The sequence below is a fragment of the Daphnia magna genome, linkage group LG3 (assembly GCF_020631705.1).
Source record: "Daphnia magna isolate NIES linkage group LG3, ASM2063170v1.1, whole genome shotgun sequence".
NCBI lineage: Eukaryota > Metazoa > Arthropoda > Branchiopoda > Diplostraca > Daphniidae > Daphnia > Daphnia magna.
The window spans coordinates 1264615-1286909 of record NC_059184.1 but is presented as its reverse complement, the minus strand read 5'-3'; the positions used below and the strand labels follow the sequence as shown (position 1 = coordinate 1286909).

At 41.1% G+C, this 22295-nt stretch overlaps 2 protein-coding genes across 4 annotated transcripts in view; one reads left to right on the top strand and one right to left on the bottom strand.

Moving 5' to 3' along the window:
• Positions 1-6: 6 nt before the first annotated feature.
• LOC116919110 (potassium voltage-gated channel subfamily H member 6) overlaps positions 7-22295 on the top strand; it is an 88152-nt gene continuing 65863 nt past the window's right edge. Inside the window, exon 1 of one of the 2 annotated variants that reach the window (XM_045171403.1) lies at positions 7-257. Coding sequence is in view for 1 of the 2 variants with exons in the window: in XM_045171398.1 (XP_045027333.1) it covers positions 18235-18334 (100 nt within the window). In the remaining variant the exon portion in view is untranslated. Of the gene's footprint in view, positions 258-18144; positions 18335-22295 lie in introns of those variants that run through there. The other variant, XM_045171398.1, reaches the window with a different exon arrangement.
• Positions 607-16586, bottom strand: LOC116919112 (hybrid signal transduction histidine kinase D). Of its 2 annotated transcripts, none has more exons than XM_045171407.1 (6): positions 16427-16586; positions 14956-15599; positions 2303-2494; positions 1671-2164; positions 1425-1596; positions 607-1332 (listed from the first exon to the last, which is right to left on the bottom strand). In XM_045171407.1, exons 2-6 carry the CDS (start codon positions 15199-15201, stop codon positions 1135-1137), a joined length of 1302 nt encoding a protein of 433 aa, XP_045027342.1. In that variant the 5' UTR covers positions 15202-15599; positions 16427-16586; the 3' UTR covers positions 607-1134. The 2 variants fall into 2 exon arrangements, with proteins under 2 accessions (XP_045027342.1, XP_045027341.1); XM_045171406.1 differs by lacking the exon at positions 16427-16586 and adding an exon at positions 15745-15916.

Below are 22295 nucleotides of genomic sequence, written 5' to 3'. Positions count from 1 at the left end.
CTAGGAACCTGGCAACTTCCTCATTTCCGTAGCTGCATGCTTTAGGCGCGAAAAACTGTTACATTTTTTGTCTCTAGGTGGCATTTTGGTCCATTACGGAAAGGAGACAGGGGTTACTTCATTGTCTAATTGCGTGCGAAACAGAGGACCCCCACGTATCAGTTACCAAGTAGGCCATGCCTGGTCGTGTGCAATCTGTTTCGAGCGTGGCCCAAGTTGTTCCGGCTACGTCGTCGAGGCAGCAATCAACAGCAAAGGTAGGACAACAGATGAAATCTCTCCTTTATCTCGAATTGTGGGTTGAATATGTTACTTTGAAATTCATGCCAGCCAGATAGTGGCATCATCATACCGTCTTTTTAATGGCCTGTTTTTCATTTTGTCGAATGGCTGATGTCTATCTCGTAAATTCTATGACAATGTCTTTGTGTGTGGTGGGCTACTTTTCTCGTTTTCCCGTTTTTTTTTTTTTTAGCTTTCTTGAGTGGCATGACGCCAACATACACTCGTCAATCGTAGTCTGAATAACCACGTTGTGCAGAAGCCATGTGCATTTTGAGGTCTTTCATTTGTGTTGGGTTGATCGAACGAGTTATCTTGACCTTCCACAGGTTATCCATTCGTTTATTTTTATTGCCGGAATTGTTATATTCATATACATATGTAAACCTCCATTTTAAAGGAAAAAAAAAAGAAAATGGTTTTCTGAAATCGTCGATGTAGGCCACTTGTTGACGACTTCAAATTTTTAAGTTTGAAAGTTTGATTGTTTTCAATGTCATTCAAACGCCGCTTTGTACTTGCAAATGCAATTAAATATCGTTGAACGGCTTTTTAAATATCAATCTTGTTGCCAAAATGGAAGTTGCAGTAAGGAAGGGAGGGGTGGGATGTTTACCAGTCTCAAGAAAAAATTGCCCGGGGAGATAAGAAAAAAAACTGAAGCGACTAGGTATATATATGGAAAAAAAATTACCTTCAAGACTTGAGTATATATAATATAATAGGAGTAAAATTGGAAACAACAATTGGTTGGGAGAGGGGGGAAGGGTCAAAGAATGATGTGTGTACAAATGTTTACAGAAAATTGGAAAGAAATTAACGATTAAAAAGAACTCATCAGCTTTGACGTAGTTATTCGATGCCTTTTTTACGGGTCAGTTCGAGCAGGACGCTCGAGTCAATGTCGACAAAGTTGTTGGCATGTTCCAGGTAGTCGGCCAGGAGTCCGGATGATGGGCGATGCAGCAAGAGAGGGCAGGGCAAGAGTTCTTGCATAACGGAGTGGTGCACAATCAAGGACGTGAGACTTGGAAACTCTTTAGTAAATCCCTAATAAATTAAGAAAAAAAAACATTTAAATATTGAAATTTACATGTTTGAATGTTAAAAAGAAAAGAAATTGAGAGCCAAACTGCCCTTACCTTTATTTTGAATCCTCTGTTGGTTTGCGTGATTAGATAATGAGCAATGGTAGGTTTTTGACATTCTTTCGGGACACGAACCGATAGCGCGTAGCAACCCGGTTTTGAAGTCGATTCGCGAACCAGGAACGCTCCCACCGGTTCTTGTTGCAATATCTCCAAAGATATTTCCCTATTGTCACACGAAAAGTTAATTTTCTTCTCGATGCATTTTTGTTTTAATGATTGAGTTGATTGTTAGTTTACCTTGGAATTCCGGCCTGGAACCAAGGAGCACATTTGAGCAGGGCTTCCTCTTCCAGATTGGCCAGGCTATCCGTCCGCACGGGCAAAGTGGGGAGGTAACCTTCGTTGGCCGATGAGGGCGACACAGACCTTGACGAGCTGCAAGACGATGTTCCGGCGCTGTTGTTGCACGACGTGTTGTGCGTGGATGCTTTGACGGATGTCGGTGTTCCGTTCGCGCTGAAGTCGATGGACGACAGTAGAGGCTTGTAACCCATCATGACGGGGTGGTGCGAATGGAAAGGCATAACTAGGGCTGCCCCAATTCCTTGAGCTCTACCCTCTCCAGTGTTGCCACCTGCGCTTCCCTTGATGAGCGTCTTTGTCGTATCTTTGCTACACTTGCATTTGTTCATCTCGGCCAGGTTATTTTCCGGAGCTTCGACCAATGCAGCTGATTTTTCGATGTTGTTGGCTTTGCTATGTTGCCGGTTCTTGTCGTGAAATTGCCTCGTCTGTCGTAAACCAATAAGGAAAAAAAGACGGTTGAGTGGGTTTGTTTAAAAAAAAAACGATAGCGTGGGATAAGGGCGGCAGTTTGAAAATTGTCTGAGAACGCCATTGAACCGAGAAGAACAAGAAAAATCACTTACCCAAGTGGTATGACCGTTCTTGACCGTTGGCGCCGGCAAGTTGATTAACTTTGCGTCGCTGGGCGTCGTTGTTGAAAGGACCAATGTAGTAGATGTGGTGGCAGCAGCAGCTGCGTCTGTTGATGGCGTCTTGGTGCCGACGCTGGTGCACGACATACGGAGCGCGTCACCGATGTTATGTAGTTCGTCCGCCTGTTGAATGCAAAACGATACGTTTGACGATTAGTATTTTGAAAACACGATTTGTCTGTTGCAGAGCAATTACATAAATTTCCCTTCGCGTTGGTCACGAAGGTTTTTGTTTTTTTTCCGCAAGGAAACGCAACGCAACTCATGTGGCCCACATCGAAGGCGGCATTTAACGAGTAGGTGAGGGGAACTCATAGCGGGAGGTAGGGCTGTAATTGAACTCTGGATTTTCTTTTTGTTGTTGTCCCGTTGTTTGTTTCTTTTCTCGCTTGTTGGTGTTACTTGTATTGTTGTAGAGCAACTCGAGATCATTTTCGAGTACGTTAAGCTCGTGCGTCTTTTTTTTCCTACTTCTGTTTTTTCCTCTTTGTTTTGAAGAAACGAAATTTTTTCCCGAATGAATTAGAAGAGAGGCCGACAAGAACCTAGACACGGAACGGGTTTTTTGTGTGTGTGTGAAGCAAGTGGGGCTCCGAGTTAACTACCTGTTTCCCGTTTGGAGGAATCTGTTGTCTTGAGCAGAGCTGTCGGCTTGCTTGGCAAGGTGGGATTTAACAGTAGAAGGAATGTGACTTTTGACGGCCTTTCGGCCTCGAGTCCAACCTGCAATTTTATCTCATTCCCATGATTTTTTTTTCTGTTTTTTAAGTTCCATTTGCTCGAATGTTCTCAGTGTCAAACAGAATAGGAATAAAGTAGTCTATCTTGAAAACCAGAAGAAGAGAAAATGACAATGAAAAGCAGGAATTTCGTTTCTTCTTTTGGCTCCCGTTATTACACGCTGACGTGAAACGGATAATGGGAGGGGTTGCATTTCGTTTGAATCGAAGAATGGTTGACGTAAAGAAAAGACAACAAACACACGACGATCGTAGTTGTCTTTCTTGTACAAAAAGTTTCCTCCTTTTTGTTTGTTTGTTCTTCTTTTCCTCGCCCATCGTGAAGAGAACGAAGAAAGAAAAAAAAAAAGACACACGCAGAAGGTAAAATAGATAAATGAGGAAGGACCTCCAGCTGCGCCACAATGTAAACATCCAGAGATACGCCATACTACCGACGTAGTACTACGAGGCCAATGTGTGTCTATATAGAAATGAAGAAGAGAATGAGAAGAGAGGGGGACTCATCCCGACTACTGGTCTTTACAATCTCTCTCCCTTTTCTCTTCGTTCTTTCTTATTCCACCTTTTTTTTCTTCTTCTTTCAAATCATTAAGAATTCGAATGCGGTTTGCGGTCCTTTCTTTTTCCTGTTCCCAACATGGCCGGGCATTTAAATCTCTTCTTTCTTTTTTTTTCCCCTCTTTCCCGGAGCTGGAGCAGTTCCTGCATCTTTTTATGTACAGCACACGAGAAAGAGAGAGAGAGCGGGTGGTGGTAGAGTCTGATCTGAAACCTGTAATTAAGGTAGTCTCTTGTAATGGCTGTGCGAGAGAAGAGAGAGAGAGGAGAAGGTAATAACGGGAAGCAACAAAGTTGGTCACACTAAATGATGCTGTTGTGTTTGCCTGCGTTTCGTGTATATGTACGGGATACACAACTTTGTGAGCTGTTGTAATTCTCCTTCAGGGCTTTTCTATCTACTGTGTGTGTGTGTGTTATTAAACAACAGGGGGAAATTGTTTGAAAGAGCCCAGCAGGCAATAGCACCAGAAACAGGAATCGCCTTCAGCTTTTCGTTGTTATTTTTTGTTTTGGTGGGAAAGATAGTCAAAAACGATTTTTCAATTCCGCGCGCTGATAGCTGTGAAAGACTAGATGGACTGTCTTGCCTCTCTGTAAGAGAGGGGTGGGCTCGTTATAAGTGGCCAGGCAGCTTATAGATTGCTACTCAGCTACTGCTGTATTAAAGGAGGAACAATCGATCGTCGTCATCTCGCCCCAACCGGTCAGTTTACTTTAAAAGGCGTGTCGTTTCGTTTCTGTCGACCGAATTCAGGTTGAGTCACGGCAATGGAATTGAAGCTGGCCAAGGGAAAAACCACTACCACCACCTGCGTCAGAATGTTTGTTTTTTTTTTTGTGTGTCCGTCTTTTTCTTGGGAGCTTCTTTCTGAGAAAACTCGCGCAGCTAAAAAAACTGTTTGTTTTTTATAAGCATTTTTGATTTCTTTTATTTATTTATTTATTTATTTATATATATACAACATTGTGCCGGATTCCAGACATTTTCTATCCCGCTGCGGGCTTCAGCCTTCTGCTGCTGTAACGATCTGATTGCGTGTAAGTCTATGGCGCTTTTTCTGTTAGATTCCCTATTTATTTTTCATATTTTATTTTTAAAAAAAATTACATCCATCTCTTTAAATTCTCTTTCCTCCTCCACCTTTTGCGTCGCGTTCAGTTTATCACAAAAAGAATAAACCGAAAAAAGGGGTTGAATAAAGGAACCCAAAGTTTCGGATTACACGGGGCCACGACATCCAAGAAGCGCAGGCAAAAGAGAAGGGAGGGGCGGGCGACGACGACGGGGGTTTGGCACGACCGGCAACTTTGGCCGAGACACCTGACACCCCGCGTCGCTTGAAACGTTTGTGTTATGTGTGTGTGTGTGTGCTCTTTTGCTCCCTTGACGGGCTGGAGCATCGCGCGGTTTCAAGTTTGCTTTATGATTGGATGCGGTTTATCGCGCAATTCCAAGACTTGTCGCTGTTTTTTTTTGTTTTCCTCGGTAAAATACGTGAAGAGGAACACACAAAAAATAAGAATGAAGGCAGACTTGGAGAACAATCACATTTTCCAAAATTATCTCGACATATTCCGTCACTTGAACGGATTCCCATTCGACGTAAGAGCCGCCCCGGAACAACATTCTTTTTCAAATTGTTGTTATTCGTGCATGCATGTCTCTCGCTCTTTCTTTTCTCCACCCAGCTACATGGACTACATCAACTAGGCAGTAGGTTTTTTTTCTTCTTTCATACGATAAGATACACGAAACGAAGGATAATCATCATTTTTTTTCTTCACTCAGCCGACCTGTGAATGACTATGGCTGTTGAAAAATTCATCCGTCTTACTTATAAAGTCATTGGTCGTTGTGCGCTTTTTTTTTTTTTCCATCATTTTTTTTTCTTGCGTTATCTCTGCGCAACTGGCGTTGCAACAAGAATTGTTTTCCCTACTCGCGTTGGGTAAGACTGGAACTAGCGTTCGATCAGCTGCGTCACGCCCGTCACGAATGTTTGTGTACATTTGTCGTTTCTCGAATTATTCCCGCATAGTTTCGTAATCGTCGAGATTTGAATGTCGACTGACTACTGTGGATTTCTCTTTCTTGTTTTCGGTTCCCAGCCATTGGATGTAAAGGAGTTTTTTTTGCCTTGATTTGATTTTTGTATTGCTTGCTAAATAATTGGCGGCCCGATGGCTCTTAGCTGCAATTTCACAGGCAAAAACCGTGTGCCCTCTTTTCGTAAATTTATCACACATAATTGCGTCTCGCCTTCATTTCTTTGATTATTATTTTCTTTGATTCCCTACAGTGCTTTCGTCGTTTTTTCGGCAATCAAAACATACACTTATGAGAAGGACTTGGTGCCCGCTAAGTAGCGGAGTAGCCTATAAATGGGGGGGAACATAAGAGTCCGGCTTCTCTATTTTCTTATTTTCTTTTTTTTCTTCTTCTTTACCAAGGCCAATTATTTGCTGATGTTGTGTTTGTGGGGCTCCCGGCCGCGCTCGTTTTAATTTTTACACTGACAATGGACCCCCGCGCTTGATTATTAGCTATATTACGCTCCCCCCTCCGTTCCATTTTTTTTTTCCTTTTTTCTTTCTGTGTTTTCAAACCACCAAAGTGAAAAAAAAGGAGATAGTTGAACAGTTGCGCATGTGTAGAACACCCCCCGCTTTGTTTTATATAGTGCGCGTATGTGTGGGAGCTGAAAATGTTCGGGGGGTTATTTAATAACGGATGAAAAAGGCATTTTGAACAGAAAGGCCCTCTGCTGTTGTGTGTGCATTAGCTTTTAATTGGTGCGGTCAGCACTTTCCATGTCTCGGGACAAGGTGCGGACAACACGAAGTTTAGTGTGGGAAATTTCTCATGGCCAAGAAGAAGCAAGACGATGGTTAATTTTTTTATTTATTTCAAAGGCTTCTTGTTTCCTCCTTTTTCTTATCGGTGCGAACGCAAAATAGCAACGCCATCTGGTAAACGAGCTAGTCCTTGTCTAGTTTAAAAAAGAAAACGACTTGGCTGCTTTCTTTTGTTTGCTGAACAAGAAAAAATGTGTCACCAACGGTTTCTTGTTTTTGGGTGAACAAAATGTTATGAAAAAAAACAAAACGCATTTGACATTAACTAAATAGCGGCGTGACTTATGTTTTTTTGTTGTTGTTGATCACACGATTGGCTACCGCCACGAGGTAACCAATCTGGTACAACAATAACGTAGTTCATCATTTTCGAAAACAAAATGAGAACCCGTGTTGTACAGGGGTGTATAGCAGTCGGTAATAGAGAGAGCAGCTCTTAATAGTTGTAGGCTAATGCGGAAAAAGAGAGTCGGAGAGAAGAAAGAAGGGCCTGTCTACACGACATAAATCATTAAATGGAATTTTCTTTTTTTCTTCTTTTTAAACCTCGGCGAAAAGAAGAAAAAAAAGCAATCACCTGAAAAAAAAACCCTCATTTTTAACTTGTCGAAAAAGAGAAATGGAAAAAAAGAGTTTGACTTAGTAATTAAGTTTAGACTGCAGGAGGGCGGATCCTAAAAAGTCCCCCCTTTAATTTTTTTTTTTTCTTTTGAACCCCCCCCATAAAAGAGAATAGTCCATTTTGGTTTGTGTCCGATCAGTATTATTGTGATTATTCTACCCACCTTTTTTCTTCTTGCCCTCTCTCCATCTCCAATAGACTCTCAGTTCTGACTTTGTTTTTATTTTATTTTTTTAATGCATTCTTGGACTATGTCTGAGCAGCTTCGGTCCAAGACAAAGTACAGGTATAACAGACACCATTTCTTGGGACGGAATTGATACACTTAACGATGTGGCGCCGGATCAGTTCCTCCGCCCTTCGTTCCGCATTTTTTTTCCTTTCTGTCTCAACGACACGCTCATTTCGTGGGGCATTTTAATTATAAGAATCATCACAACATTTTCCCTAAAATTGGTTGGATTGCGGCTGTTTAATTTTGAATGAAACGAAATTTGGAGGAGGTGATATTTAAAGTGTGTCGTCAGAACACAATCCATCCGGTTTTCTCGCAAGTGTTCCATGCGAAAGAGAAGCGATCGGCGCGCGATTCAAAGAATTCTAAAAACATTCATCGGAGAAAATGGAATCCTTTTATGTTTTTCTCTCCTGTTTTTTGTTTTTTTTGCGCATTGTTAAAATCCTATTGTTGTGGTTTTCTCTTTTGTTTTCCGGCTGACTTGTTAATTGTGTTAAGACGAAACCATTCAGCCCAGCACGGAAATATATCACCTGGTTTATTTTTAGTTTCTTCGGAATCCATTGTTGTTTTCGTCTTTGCGTTTTGTTGCTAGATCTTTTGTGGTAGTACCTCCGTACACCACCACCACCACACAATTGATTGCTTCTCAATCCGACCGTTACTCTCTGCGGGCCGGCCTTCCATTTCTTTCGTTTTTTTTATCTCTTTTTCATATTCTTGAATATTCAAAAAAGTGGATATGAAAAAGGGAAACTCATCAATATGAATGGATGGCGTCTGCCAGTTGGGTTTGAAACAATTCCAAAATTCCGATCCGTTTTCTCCTTTTTTCTTCTGTGTGTCGCGCTGTAGGAGGTTAGTGAAGAGAGAGGGGGGGGGGGAGCAGTACACACTGAGAAGGTATCCTTGTTTTTTTTTTCTGGTTGAACTGGTTGGGGGTAATGAAAATCAAAGGAGAAGGTGCCCAGTCAGCTGTGTGAATTATTCCAAAGTCCAGTCTGTCGATTCCTGTTGAGGAATCTTTATTGATTACCTTTCGGCGGTCATCTTTAGGGGATTCTTTTCTTCTTCCTTGTTCCAACGCAACCTCCCCCCAGTCCCTTTACAATGCGAATAAAAAAAAAAAATAGATACAATATAATAAAATACCCTCTAAGGGAAAATCTGAATTATGTGGGTTGATTGATTGAGTTTTTGGACCACTTGTTTTGTTGCGCGTCCTATGGGCTATAACAAAAAGTTGTTTGCTGGCCTTGTTCAATGGAAGCAGGAAAACAAATGGCCGGCATAGTTGGGCGGTTGGAACAAGTTGGCCTCTCTTCCATTGTTTGTGTCTACTTGTAACATTTTCTTTTGGTGTGTGGGGGGGGTGGTTGTATAACTCCAGTCAGAGTGTTATGGCGCTATTGTTAATAATGGAGGATCGTTCACCTGCCGACGTGGCTCTTGTGTATCTAAGATAACTTGATTGTCGGCTTTAGATTCCTTTTTTTTTGTTGTTGTTGTTGTGAAGCTTTATGATAACATTGTTCCTCTAAAGTGGGAGGAGTTGGTGGAGGAGGACAAGGAAGGAGAAAATAAGGCCGAATCGTGCACATAACGTGCGCTCTTGGAATGTTGTTTTCGTCCGTCGTAGCGGGACTCTCATTCCGTCGAAAGCAATAATAAAAAAAAAAAAGAAAAAAATTCCCCTCCCGAAAAAAGAAAGATGGATATAAAAAAAAAAAGAAAATTTGGGAAATAAAATGCTCGTCATTTTTATTCTTTTATAGATAGCCATGCAACAGATGGAGATTTCTATACTCTCTCCGGAATGGGGTCTTACGCGTTTTCTCTTATTTATTTATTCGACATCTTCAGTCGGGGGGGCTTAATACATTCCCTTCGTGTGTCTCTCTATCAAACATCAAGACTATTGCCGTAAGTATCTTTTACTAGTACACAAGCCGACTGTTGCGACGACATCCATGATTGAGCAGAAACTGTTTATCCTCCCGTTTTTCTTTTTCTTTTTCCTTGTCGTAAATCAATGGCAACGACTAACGGGCGAAAATGCAACGATACGAAACGGGCACGTTACCCAGATATGGTTGTGCACTCAAAATATGGCAACTGCCTTCAAGGCAAATATTTGATGATCATGAAGAGAGCGAAGAGTCAAGTTCAAACTTTATTATCCCCCTTTGAGACGGAAGTCCAGTTAATGGGTTTTTCATTTTTTTTTTCTCTGTAAAAAGAAAAGAAAAAAAAAGGGGATCCAACAGGATAAGAACGATGAACCTCTTTTGCTTAGATCCGGGAAATATTTGCATGTTTCTCCCTTCACATTTTGATTGTCATTTTTGGTTTAAATGTCTTTTCCTTGGGGGAAAATAAAATGTCTTTCTGATGGCTTTCCTGGTTTTTAAAAAACCCTCATGTTGTGTGCACACCTGGATTGCTGGTGCATTTTCCTTTTTTTTTGGAAACGTGTATCTTGTCCGGAATGTGTCCGCTGGATTTATGAAGTGCAGCTCAGCACTACAGTAAGAGGACTTTGAAGTTAAATAGAAGAATGAACTAAAGAAATAGTCTTTTCGATAAAAGAATCGCATATGGGGGGAGACAAGTAGGAAAGAATAAAAGGTTAAAACTTCTTTTTTTAAAATTTCGCTACGCTGTGGGGTTAGTGTTGTCTGTGGCGGAAAGAGAAAAGGGAATCTTTGACGTTTTTTTCGACAGTCTCTTTTTAAATGTATAGACTTGCTTTTTTCTTTATTCTCTTCCGATGTCGCGCTCGCAACCAATTTGCAGCGCTTTTCTTCTTCCTCCCCCCCTTTCTCATCGCAGTTGGAGGACCCCCACCTGTTTCGCCTCGTTTTCTTCGTTTCCTTCTCCGACCGTTTTTTTTTTTCTTTTGTACTTGAAAACGTTGGAGGGCCTTGAAAAAGGTTTACATGTGCGGGGGGGACGTCGGGAAAAAAAATAAATAAAATAAATGGTGACTCTCGAACGTACAAAAATTATTGTAAAAAAAAAAAGGTTTTTATTCCTCGAGTTCCTCCTCCTTTTTTTTGCTTACATTCTCGTGTTAACCTTAACAGCTGAACCCCAATGGGCGGGATGACTGTCTGTCAAAGTTGAAAAGTCGCCTCTTTTTTTTTTTAAATATTTTTGCATCGGCAGCCATTCCTTTCTTCCTTAATGTTCAAGATATTCACGGAATGTTAAGCTCTTCGTTTTTATTTGAAAAGGGATGGCGATTCATCCATAGACACATACACGACCAGACGGGGGGAAAGAATTAAAAGGTGGCATTCTTTGCGTTGGGGGGAAGTCGATGAGATTTTTTCTTGTTTGGAGCTTTATTAATTGATACTGTGGGGGCCCCTCTAGGTATCTCTACGTGTAATTCAAGACGTTATAGCCGTGCGCTTCTCTTAATACCTTTTTCCAGCGCCGTGAGCAGACATTCGCAGATGCGCGGCTCTTCTTTCCCCTCAAAAACAAAACAAAATGAAACAACCCTTAAAAACTCTTGCAGTAATATAAAACCTATTGTAAAAAAAAAACAAGAGGAGAATTTCATTTTGAAAGCGGGGAATCAAAAAGCCAAAACAACTCAGACGAAGAAAAAGAAAAAAGGGACAAAATGCAACAACGACAACAATGGCGTGTTGTGCCAACAGGCTCTATTGTTTAACCTATAAGGAAGACGCACACAAAAAATGTAACTGAAAGGTAAAACGGTCGGCGCCAGGGATTTCCAACCGTAAGGTTCTTTTCAGGGGGGGATTGGATATATAAAGAATGACATACCCCCGCACTTCCACATGTATAAATAACGTGTTGTTGTTGAACTACATATCAACTGTAATAAATCCTATTGTTGTTGTGGCCCCCTTTTCTTTTTTTCTTTTTGGCTTTCACCGAAGTAGAAAAGAAAAAGAGGACGGTCTGACTTAGACGTTACAGCCACCACCATATAACCTGTTTTACTATTGCGCATTTTCTTTCTGTTATACAATTTCCTTAAACGAAATAAAAGCCAGGCCTTTCTGTCTGTTCTCTTGGTGGACGTTCTCTTTTGTCAGGTTCAAGTGACACCGGTTTTCTTCGAGTGTCTTTGCATAGAAACGAGAAGGAAGTTGGCAAACGCAGCGAGAGCTTTTGCCTTTTTTTTTTCGTGTAAACTAGCGCCAAGTCTCAGCTGTTGCATTCCTATCTCTGAAAAAGAAAAAAACTTTTTTGTTGTTGTTGTTGTTGAGTGGCTTGTGTTGTGTGGGCCCCGCCAGCGCTGGAATGCGGAATGTACCGTCGCCCCCCGGAGGCCTTTGCTCTTCTCGATGTGTATGCGCGTATGTGTTTGTGTGCTTCTTATACCTGGCCAAGGCGCGCTTACCTGTCTTTTACACCGACCAGTTGAACTGAAAAGTCAAACGTTTTCAAAAAAGTTCTTCTCCTTCTTCTCGTTTTCCTTGTTGTTTTCAAGACACTTATTTTCTCTTCTTTCTCGTAGCATCTGAATAGAGTCCCATCTAACCTCCCTTCAAGGGTTATACAGAGCCGCCCTGTGCGCCCGTGTCGATATCAAACTGTGCCTCGTCCCCCCCTCGTTTCGATAGATAGCGCTGTACCTATTTTCGGATCTAAGCAATGGCCGATCGATTGGGAAAAAAAAAGAAAACCCTTTCCTTATGTATCGTGGCACGCGCTAGGGACCTAACCGCCGCGTATAAAATGCCGAGTCAGAGGGTCCGCGTGTCCATTTTTTCTTTTCTCTCTGATTCATGCCCGGCCGTCTCCACCCCTTCGCGCAACATTGTAGGGGGTATTAAAAAAAAAATTTTTTTCCTTCGAAAAAATTTGAAAAATAAGAGAACCGAAGATGTGGGGGGTCACCTATAACTCGTATAAATAATCTGAACCGTATATACATGAAATATCGAGCCTCTGGTTGCAGCGCGCAACATCACGAAATGAGAAAAAGAAATGAAAAATGTTTTATTTTATTTTATATTTTTTTTTTGCCAGAAAGGAGGGAAATGAAAAGGTTTGGATTGTTTAAAAAAATTCTTAAAAACAAAATTTTTGTTGTTTAAAAAATTCCTCATTCCGGCCTGAAAAGTAAAAAATTTAAAATTTTTAATTTTTGTAATGCCATCAACCGTTTTTGTGCGCGCTCAATTTTCGGTTGGAACGAATCGTTGGGAATAAGAGAAGGCCGTTAAGTTTGAAGTTCTATTACAGATTTTATTTTATATTTTCCTCTTTTTTTTTTTTTTTTTTTTTTTTATATCTGCGGGTCTGACCGGGGTCGTCGCTGATGTCGACGCCGACAGACGGATTACACACAACCCCTTGGAAAAAGAAAAATTGATGTCAGCCACAATTTGAAGGTCTGGGAAATGTGTGGCCGGAAAAGAAACAAGTTCTTTTTTTTCTTGTTGTTGTTGTTGTTTTTTTGCTGTTCTCATTATGGGGCCTATCTTTTTACGACGAGTGTTTCTATATAGATACACACTTGCCCTCCTTGTCTCTGCTTAACGAGTTTTCGTGCTTCATCATCAACATCGTATGGGACGGACCCACGGATTTGTTCCCGCAAGGTGGAGCTAAAAACAGCCGTCCGCGCGCTAAAACGTTTGAATGACGGCCGATCAACCAAACCGCCACTGTCATTTTTTTGTTGTTGTTTTCCTTCTCTCCTTTGACTTTCTCAACAACAACAACAAAAAAGAAATACCTGGAACCCAGAGGCTATCGAACTGAGGTATTTGGCTGCCATTAAAACCACCGCCCATCATTCCATTCCCCTCATGCGCTGGCGTCGCGTCCTCTTGCTTTTCTTTATAGACACTACTATATACTTTATAGTAGTGGGAGAGATAAAAATAAAAAAAAGAGACCGTCTCTTGTCTTTATCTCCTCGACTTCTTTTATCCCCCCCCCTCTCCCGTGGATATTTTTTTTTTTTTTCTTCTGTTATTTCCTATTTTTCCGAAAAAGTCGATTCTTCTTTATTTTCTTAGGCCGCTTTGCCCATTTTATTTTAACTTTGCGTTCCGCCCTGATGTATTTAGTTACTCTTTTGTTTATTGTATTCGATTTTTTTTTGTGGAATTCTCGCGAGGGTTTTTATCTTTTTAAACGGAAAAAAGAAAATTTAATTCTCAAAGTCGGTCGTATCGAATTCACACACGCAAGCTCGGCATTCACAAACGATCATCCACCCACCCATTCTTATAACCGCCTTAGTTATGTTGGAATTCTATCTAGTCTATATTATACCATTCCAGCCACACAAAAAAACAGAAATCTCCGCTAGCACTCTACCACTTATAGAAAACAATTTCTGACATTTTTTTTTGTTCAGTTTTTCTTCTTCTTTCGTAACGAGGAAAAATTTTTGTTTGAATCTGGAATTGTTTTTTCTTGTTTTCATCTCATTCCCCATTTTGTCTTTTTTCTTCTTGTTCTGTTCTTCCTCCGTTAGCTCTAAACATTTTCCCGACGTAATTGAAATTGCTGCGCGCATACGCACATGGCAACATTCTTCGAACGAAATGAGAGGTAAACGCCATGAGACAAAAAAACAAAACAAAACACGGGGGAAGGCAGAGAAAGATCTGGAAAAGGTGAATAGAGCTGGCATACCTGTCTGTGAATCAAGCGGAAAGAAAAAGAGTTTGGTGGAGGGGAAAGACACCGCTCGGCCAGCCCCATTTAACCACACACACACACACACACACGCTAGACAGATGGAATAATTAAGCCAAACAATTTTCAAAAATACAAAAAAAAAAAAACAAAGGTCTTTTTCTCATCGGGAGATGGATCAAGTTGAACGTTGGCAGTTAACATGCACTTGATGTTTTGTCTTTTTATTTGTAACAAGCAGCGTTGCTCTTTGCTTTCTTATTTTAAATCGATAATGAGTTCCCACTGTGTTTGAGGAGGGTTTCAACACGTTTATATTTCAATCTTGTTGTTAAATGCCGTTGCATTTCGAGCGGTGGCTTTTAATTATTGATGGGGAGGATGGACGGTGGGATTTCACGTTGCTCCACATAGATTGATGAGCTGTTGTTGTATCATCATCACCGTGACGATCCAACTCAAGACAAACGGACATTAATGTGTTAAGACAAGGGAGAAAAAAATATATACATAACCACCACCATCATCTTCTTATTCAAGATGAGTCCCTAACATCCCTGCGGAAAAACTGAAATAGATCGCGCGCGGATCAATCAAAAAAAAAAGTGGGCGGATGCGTGACCTAGCCGCTTCTCTTTCGTAACGTGTATCGCCCATATGTGGGTTTTGTATTTACGTAGACAGTTCTCAGGGTGTACGTACGCATTACGCCACTAGACACGCATTCATTTTTCGAGGTTGCCCTCTGAAATCAAAACTAACCAAACCATCAACTTTTCCTGACCGTTCATTTTTGCGGATGGAAACAATTCGCCATCGTTAGCGCTGAGACCCCGTTTTTTTTTGTGTGTTTTGTGTTCCAGTCGGAAGGGAAGAAATAGAAAAAAAAGATAAAACTAGTAAAACAAGGGTACGGTTTTACCTTGATGTCGAGTCGTTGATGATGACCGCACTGGCCGCAACAATAGGCGATATAATCCTGCGACAACTTCATGCGGATCAAATTTTGCATGACCAGTTGGGCGTTGTTGTTGTTGTTGTGATGATGGTGATTATTATTGTTGTTGATGTTGTTGTGATTGTTCTCGTCGACCAGCCGGCGGTATCGGACTGAAAACAGGTTGTGGATTCCGGCTTCGGTCGGCTGCAACGATTTCATTCGACCCATGATCTCTTTTTTTGTTTCGTTTGTTAATTCAATTTTTTTGTGCGTTGTTTTGTTTGGAGAGGAGCGAGGAAAGATTGAACAGTAGGGAAAAAGAAAAAGGAATTGAAGTACGTCTTGAAGATTTCCTTCTTTTTTCGAAATTTTGAGTAATGGCGCCCTTTTTTTTTTGTTGTTGTTTGAATTTCTGAATTTTGATTTAGCACATGCAAACACGAAACAGGAAAGAAGGAAGCACAATCACACTCTCACATAGACGCACGCACTTGTGTTTTCACTGGATTACGACACGACGGCCACTCTTTGAGACTCGGCAACTCGAAATTATTCGTTGCCGGTAGCCAATTACTTTCTGACAGTTTGTGTTTGCTCCGCGTATTCAAATATACGAAACCCGAAACCTTGCAACAACAAAAACAAAATAAGCAACTTGTAGGTTTTCTTTTCCTTTTGATTTGTTTTTAAAACAAAATAAAAAGAAGGGGAGAAAGAAAAAAAACGAGTTTTAAGGTTTTCGTTAGAATCCTCGTCTCGAATATCACTCACTTTGTTGTCTGTTTGAGAAAGAAATTTCAAGAAAAAAGAACCGATGTACGGAGAGAAATGAATGTACGTCTGTCTTGCGGCTCAGAACAGGTAGAACTGGTCGTCTCGGCACCTGGGCATTGGACCTTCATGCACAACATACCATCCCGTGTGTGTGTGTGTTTCTCCTTCTGCCATACCTTCCTTCCCCCTTTTTCAAAATGTTCTTGCTCTCTCTCTCTTCCCCATCATCGGCGCATAGCACTTTTTCCAGGATAGATAGTTCAAAGCAGAGAGTTGATAAAGAAGAAGGAAGGCAAAAAAAAAAAAAAGTGTGGATTGTACATTGAACGTCAAGCCTAAATTCGAGTCAATAGAGGAGGCCTTCCTCACTGCTGCCATAACATTCCTCACCTGGGATTAGCCTACTTTGCCCGTTGGTGTATACCTCAGTATATGTGTATATCCAGGCTCGATGAATAGAAAACGCCGGGTCCGTTCCCCCCCCCCTTTTCTTTCTTTCTATCTTATTCAAGCTCTTGTAATAAATGTTATGTCGGCTATATACGATGTATACCGTATAAATGCGCTTAACGTCGTCGCCTGACTCAAAGGCACGCAGACACACATTGGAAAGTCGCCGAGAATGTTATGGGGGCGCGATTTGAAAATAATAATAATAACAATAATAATAAAGACATACGGATGAAATGAATCGCGTCCGGCCGATGATGTTTTGGATCCTTTGGTGATGGAATTTTTTTAAAGAGCGCCAACCTCTTGAAGTCGAAACGTCGATTTCGAATATGTTTTAGTTTTTTTTCGAAAGTCACTGGTGAAATGCAGATTGATGTCGATTCCAACCACTCGTTACGCAACTCTGCGGTGCACTGAATGATGGAAAGGGTGGGGAAGAAAAAAAAAGTCGCAACTTCTTTTGCTTCTGGTAAACTTGTTACGTCGTTTTAAGTTTTGATTTGGGTCTGGCAACAAAGTTTGGCACGGTATAAAACGTGCTATTAAAATATATACAAGACGCCTGCTAAATCTGCTGGACTGTTGCTGGACTGGCTCTTCAGGAATGAAGTAGAGCGCGTATAGAGAGCTCCGCATAGATTGATGATGCACGTTTCTGATTCCATTGTCTTCTTGTTTTTCTTTTTCTTTTTTTTTTGTTCGTTCTTATTTGAAACTTGCCCGCATTTTGTTTTTGTCCTGTGACGATTTCAGTCGACGATAACGAGAACGGAACGGGGAAAACGGGTTTGAATAATTGAAAATCCAAATTCTCGTCCGTGAAAAAAGAAACGAAGCAGAGGTGAGGGAGAATTGGAAAACAAAAAAAAAACAAAAGAAAAAAAGAAGTCAAACACGGAATGTTGGGTGGATGGGGAGGGAAACATGTCGAACCACCTGTGTTGCATGCACGGCACATACTCGATGGTGTGTCAGTCGTCGATCTTTTTTGTTTTTTATCAATCAACTAATGTGGAGGAGGTCGCGATCATAATACAAAGATAAAAGCCATATGTACGTAAATGAAATCTTGACCAATTATTTCGAATGCATCCAAAAGGGCAACTTCGATTACACGTTGATTTATCGACTGTTGTTGCCTCTCTCTGTCTCTGTCTAGATTGCTCTGAAGTGTGTACGGAATCTTCATTTCGTCTCCATTTTTTTTTCTTTTTAAGAGAAAAACTAAACAATTTATTGAAGAGTCAACTAAAAGGGGGAAAAAAACAAGAAAACAAGATTTTCTATTTTTCAAGGGACCTGTAAAAATGCTGAATTTTTGTTTTTTCTTTTTAAGTTTCTTTTTGGAAAATGACGGAGACGTTCCTTCCGCATAAAGTTATTATAACTATGATTATGCCCTCTCCTTCTCTGTCCGTGTGTGCGTACGTGAAAATGCAGGCCGTAAGTCGTGTGTGTGTGTGTCTACTAGACAGCGCATGTAATTATAGCGAGGACGGCGACGGCGGCGGCGCTCCCACATGTTTCAGGTGCTATAATAGTTGGATATATAGTATGTATATGTGTGCCCACAAAACATCGCGTCGGGGCAGGTTAGGTTCGAATTATTAGTTTTTTTTTTTACCAACTTGGGAGTGTCGACCATCCCAAGGTGAGACGCAAATAAGCCAAAATGCTTCTCGAAGGGGCGTGAGCAAGGTCGATAAATCGTCGTTCGATTGCAAAAAAACAAAAACAGACTTCGTTTTTTATTCTTTTGGCTCTCTCTGCACTCACGTCTTTCGTGATTCTTTGTCCATTATTTTCACATACCTTTTCCTTATTCTCTGGTTTTCAAGACAAGTGGCTGACCTACACGACGTTTGTTTGTTCTTCTTCACGTCCATTCTTTTCCTTCTCTTCCGCGTGAGAGCTGTGGATTTCAGACTAAAGAAAAAGATTTTTTTTTTTGTTTTTTTTTTTGTTGAAAGTTTACGTCGTGCTTGTTGCGTAAGTTCCACGGATGTCTATCCCATCGGCCTTATAAGGGAAGGAATGCGGCCAGAGCTGTCACACACGGTGCACGCACATCTATACGATAGTTTCACTACTATTTTACTACGACTACGATCACTATTAGTAGTAATAGAGTATAGTAAGTGTACCTTTCTCTCTCTGTGTTTTTAATGTATAGACTCGGTCATTTTCGAGTCTGCTTCTGTGATGCTGGCGCTTATTTCTCTTGTTTTGACTCCCCCATTTTGATTCGTTTTGTTTCTCTTGTTTTCCATTTTGGATAGAGGAGCAAGTGTTTTAACACTGTCCTTGTTTCTCTCTTTATTTCATTTTCAAAAGGCGGATATCGTGATGATGATGATGAAAGAGGTTGTGTAGCTTTCTTCTTTTTTTCCCGTTTCTCTTTTCGGTCGGCTGAGATTTCATTCAAAGTTTTGGGAACGCCACTATTTTTTGCTTTTTTCTTTTTTTTAGGTCTCTCTTTGACTTTTCGTGCGGTCACCAGTTGACCGCCGATGTTGTTGTTGGCCGTAAATCATAACGCCTTCGTCCCGGGGAAAAAAAAAAATGTTTTATGGGCAACGGGGCAGGTCACGTCAGTCTACTGTTTGTATCGCATATAAATGGCTGTATATGCGTCTACGTCCACGACGTGTAGAAATCCATCTTCGTTTTCTTGGCTTTGCATTCTTTTTAGATTGGGATAAGGGGAAAAAAGGAAAAAGAAAAGGCCGTCTGACATTCACCATAATACGAGTTTTTTTTTGAAAAATGTATTTCTTGTAACTCTTTTTGTTGGCCGTGTCATGTTTTTGAGCCGCAAACATTGAGCCAATCGAATCCTTTCCTCTGCGTTAATCGATTTCAAACGGGAAAAAATGTATACGACATGGTTTCGAGGCTGTCTATCAAAATGGCAATTTGATATCGGAACGAGGAAAAACTCTTACACGAACATTTTCCCACCTGTTTTGAAAAGCCTTATTTCTTTTCTCGTCTTTTCCCCCCTTCAATTTCAATGGAGACCAGCCAGTACCCAAGGCCCTCACTTGTCTTTGACTGTTTGATGGACTGTCAGTCAGTGGTCGGACTCTAGGAAGAAGAAGAGAATCATCAGGCTGAATCCCTAAGAAGCGGATAGCGAAAAATAAAAGAGAGAAAACACAACAGTGTAAAGATTGTCTCGCAGTCTTTTTTCTTTCTCTCTGGTTCCGTGGCGCCGCTGTCGAAATAAATAGCCGTTTGCACGTCTCAGCCTCTCTCTCGACAGAAATACATTCCCTCCTGCCTCCCACCTTTTTTCTTACTACGGTTTGCGTGTCGGGGTCTCGGACGAGAGTGGGTGGATCGTTTCAACCAAAAGGCCCGGCGCGCACAACGTCCTCCAGCAGCCAACATTCCTCCGTGACGTGAAAATGCGCGCCAGCCAAAGTCCTCTCAACTGTGTGAGACTTGCCTTTCATTCTTTTGCTCTCTCTCGCGCGCGCGCGCGTTTGAGTTGATTGGCTTTTTGCATACGCGTCTTGTTCCTCAACGTTTGTGCCATCATCTTTCTGTTTGCTGGAGAGATGAGACAGCGTTTGTTTGCTTTTTGCGCAGGGGATTCGTATCGGATCGTGGACGAGAACAATACGCGCACAAAATGGTGGTTTACCTTCACCGTACACAAACACGCGATAGGCATCGAGAAATGAAACTTGTTTTCTTTATTTTATTTTATTTTTTTGTTCATTTTGGGATGAAGTAGAAATAAGAAATGAGAGGCGGGCATCGCATGATGAGGAGGTGGAGTTGCTGGCCTGCCAACAACCAGCGAACGCATTTCCACTGATTTCTTATCTAAGATTCTCGGCCTTTTTGATTTGATTTTTTTTTTCTTTTCTTTTTATTTTGTTGGGCCTTCTCGTCTGTTTGGAGAACGTACAATCGATGTAAAAAGGAGGGAGAAAAGGAAAATGAAAAACGAAACTAAGCAGACGAAGGGAATAACATGAACCCATTGGAAAATTGTTGCTTGGCTTAGATGGCGGCGCTCAGTGACGTGATAACACCGTTCGAAAATCCGAAAACAAATTCCTATCCTTTTCATGCTTCGCCCGTTGATGCGGCGCCTCCCCCTTTTTCTTTCCCTTCGTTAAATTTTCCCTCCCCTGTGCGGGGTACGTTTCGATTGAATCGAATAACACGGACGCGTAACGGCCGTTTTAGATTTTCTCTTACACAAAAATTTCAAAAAAAAAAACGAAAAAAAAATTTGAATACCTGATTTTTTTTGTTTTCTTCTTCTTATAAACTTGTTGTACCGCTGTGCGTTCGGTTCATTTTCATATACGACCGGTCGGCACGATCGGTCGGCATTTTTTGTTCTTTTTCTTTTTCTGTGTCAAAGTCGAACTATTAAAACTATGCACAGCATACGTTAGACAATGTATGTCATGGCGTACGCGAAGAATAGAGAGATGGTGGCGAAGAACACGGGAGAAGGGCGGAATAAAAAAGCGACCATTACACGCTGTTTTGCCGTTAAAAAGGGGGGGGGGGAGAGAACAAATAATGGACGACTCGAATGAAACGCGCAACACGCGGCAGTCTTACCCGTGTTTTACGTGAGTATCGGCTATTTTTCTTTTAGCTGACCGTCTGGACTTGGGTCTCGGGGCTATATTGCTGCGCCAGCTTTTATTTTTTTATTTTATTTTACTCACTTACCGATTGTATTTTTGGTCCCTCGAAACTCTCGAGCCCATCCTTTTTTTTTTTCTCTTCCCTTTGCCATAATTGGCAATCACGAGGTCAGAAGATAAATGGTAAATCACGGGTTTGTTAACACACGAGCACCAGAAAAATTACAAACTCACCGGATAAGTTTGAAACACGCGCGTGTGTCGGTCGTTGGTTTAAACAAAACAAAATCTTTTCGGAAAAAAAAAAACGAGTAACAATTATTTGACGCATCCAACGGTCATAAGGAAGAAAGAAACAAACAAAATCCTTAATTTTTTTTTAAAGCTTTAATTTTCTCTATCTGTTGTTTCATTTGTCCGTGCCATTTGTTCAACGATTATGCGCAGCTGCTGCCGTGCGTGGATATCACCAATGCATATCCTTAAACAAAACAAAAAAACAAAACAAACGGGATTGAAGGCTGGAATAATAGCAGGATGAGGAAGAATATTTTGGATGAAATATTATTAAGGAAATCCACCAACACGCTCGCTCGTGCATCAGATAAAACAAAACAAAGGGCGCACACGGACGATGAGGAATCGAGAAAAGAAAAAAGAAGTGGAGGAATACATATATTTAGTCTGTTGAATGCTTTATAGAAGAAATATGGTCGACTGATGGCGTGAGCTGAATCGCTTGTGTGTGTCTATATGTGCAGCGCTGCAAGAAAATGTTGGGTCGGTGCATTTATTCATTCGTCGCTATGAGCACTTTGTGTGTAAATAATTTACGGGCTCTCATGCATAAAAACGGGGCGATGGCAATGAAAAGGTGAGCCAATGGGGGGAACGGTGCAGTCAGCCAAACGAAAAAAAAAAAAATGTTTTTAAGTGGAGAAACGTAAATCGACTTGGTCAAATAGGTTTTCATTTTTTTTTTTTTTCAAGAAGAAGAAGATGGAGAGAGTACCGGTTGATTTTCCTGGTTTTTACCGATCGATCTTACCTTTTACAAATATTATTCCCCCCCCCCCTTCTCTTTCAGAGAGGGGGTAGGAGTGTTGTAAGAAAAAGAAAAAAAAGACCAGAAGCTGTATTGGAAAATGAATTTTCCCAACAAGAGTTGGAATCGATTAACGCGCAGTAGAAGAATTAATGTGCATGTACAATGTTTTCTTTTTTTTTTCCAGAGAGAGGCCTGTCCGTCTTCTTTCATCGTTGGGTGTGTTGCGTGTTTCACGTTTGCTTGCGCCATACAGCACGATGGAAGAGAGAGAAAAGGGGGGATACATATATAATGCGATGCGGGAGGTTAAGCATTAGAATATCAGGCCTTTTCATTTATTATTTTCAAGGTGAACCTGGTCGTCTTCCATCGTGTCCGATGAGATCATGACGAAGGGGAAAAAAAAAAGGCAGTTGATGATGGTAATG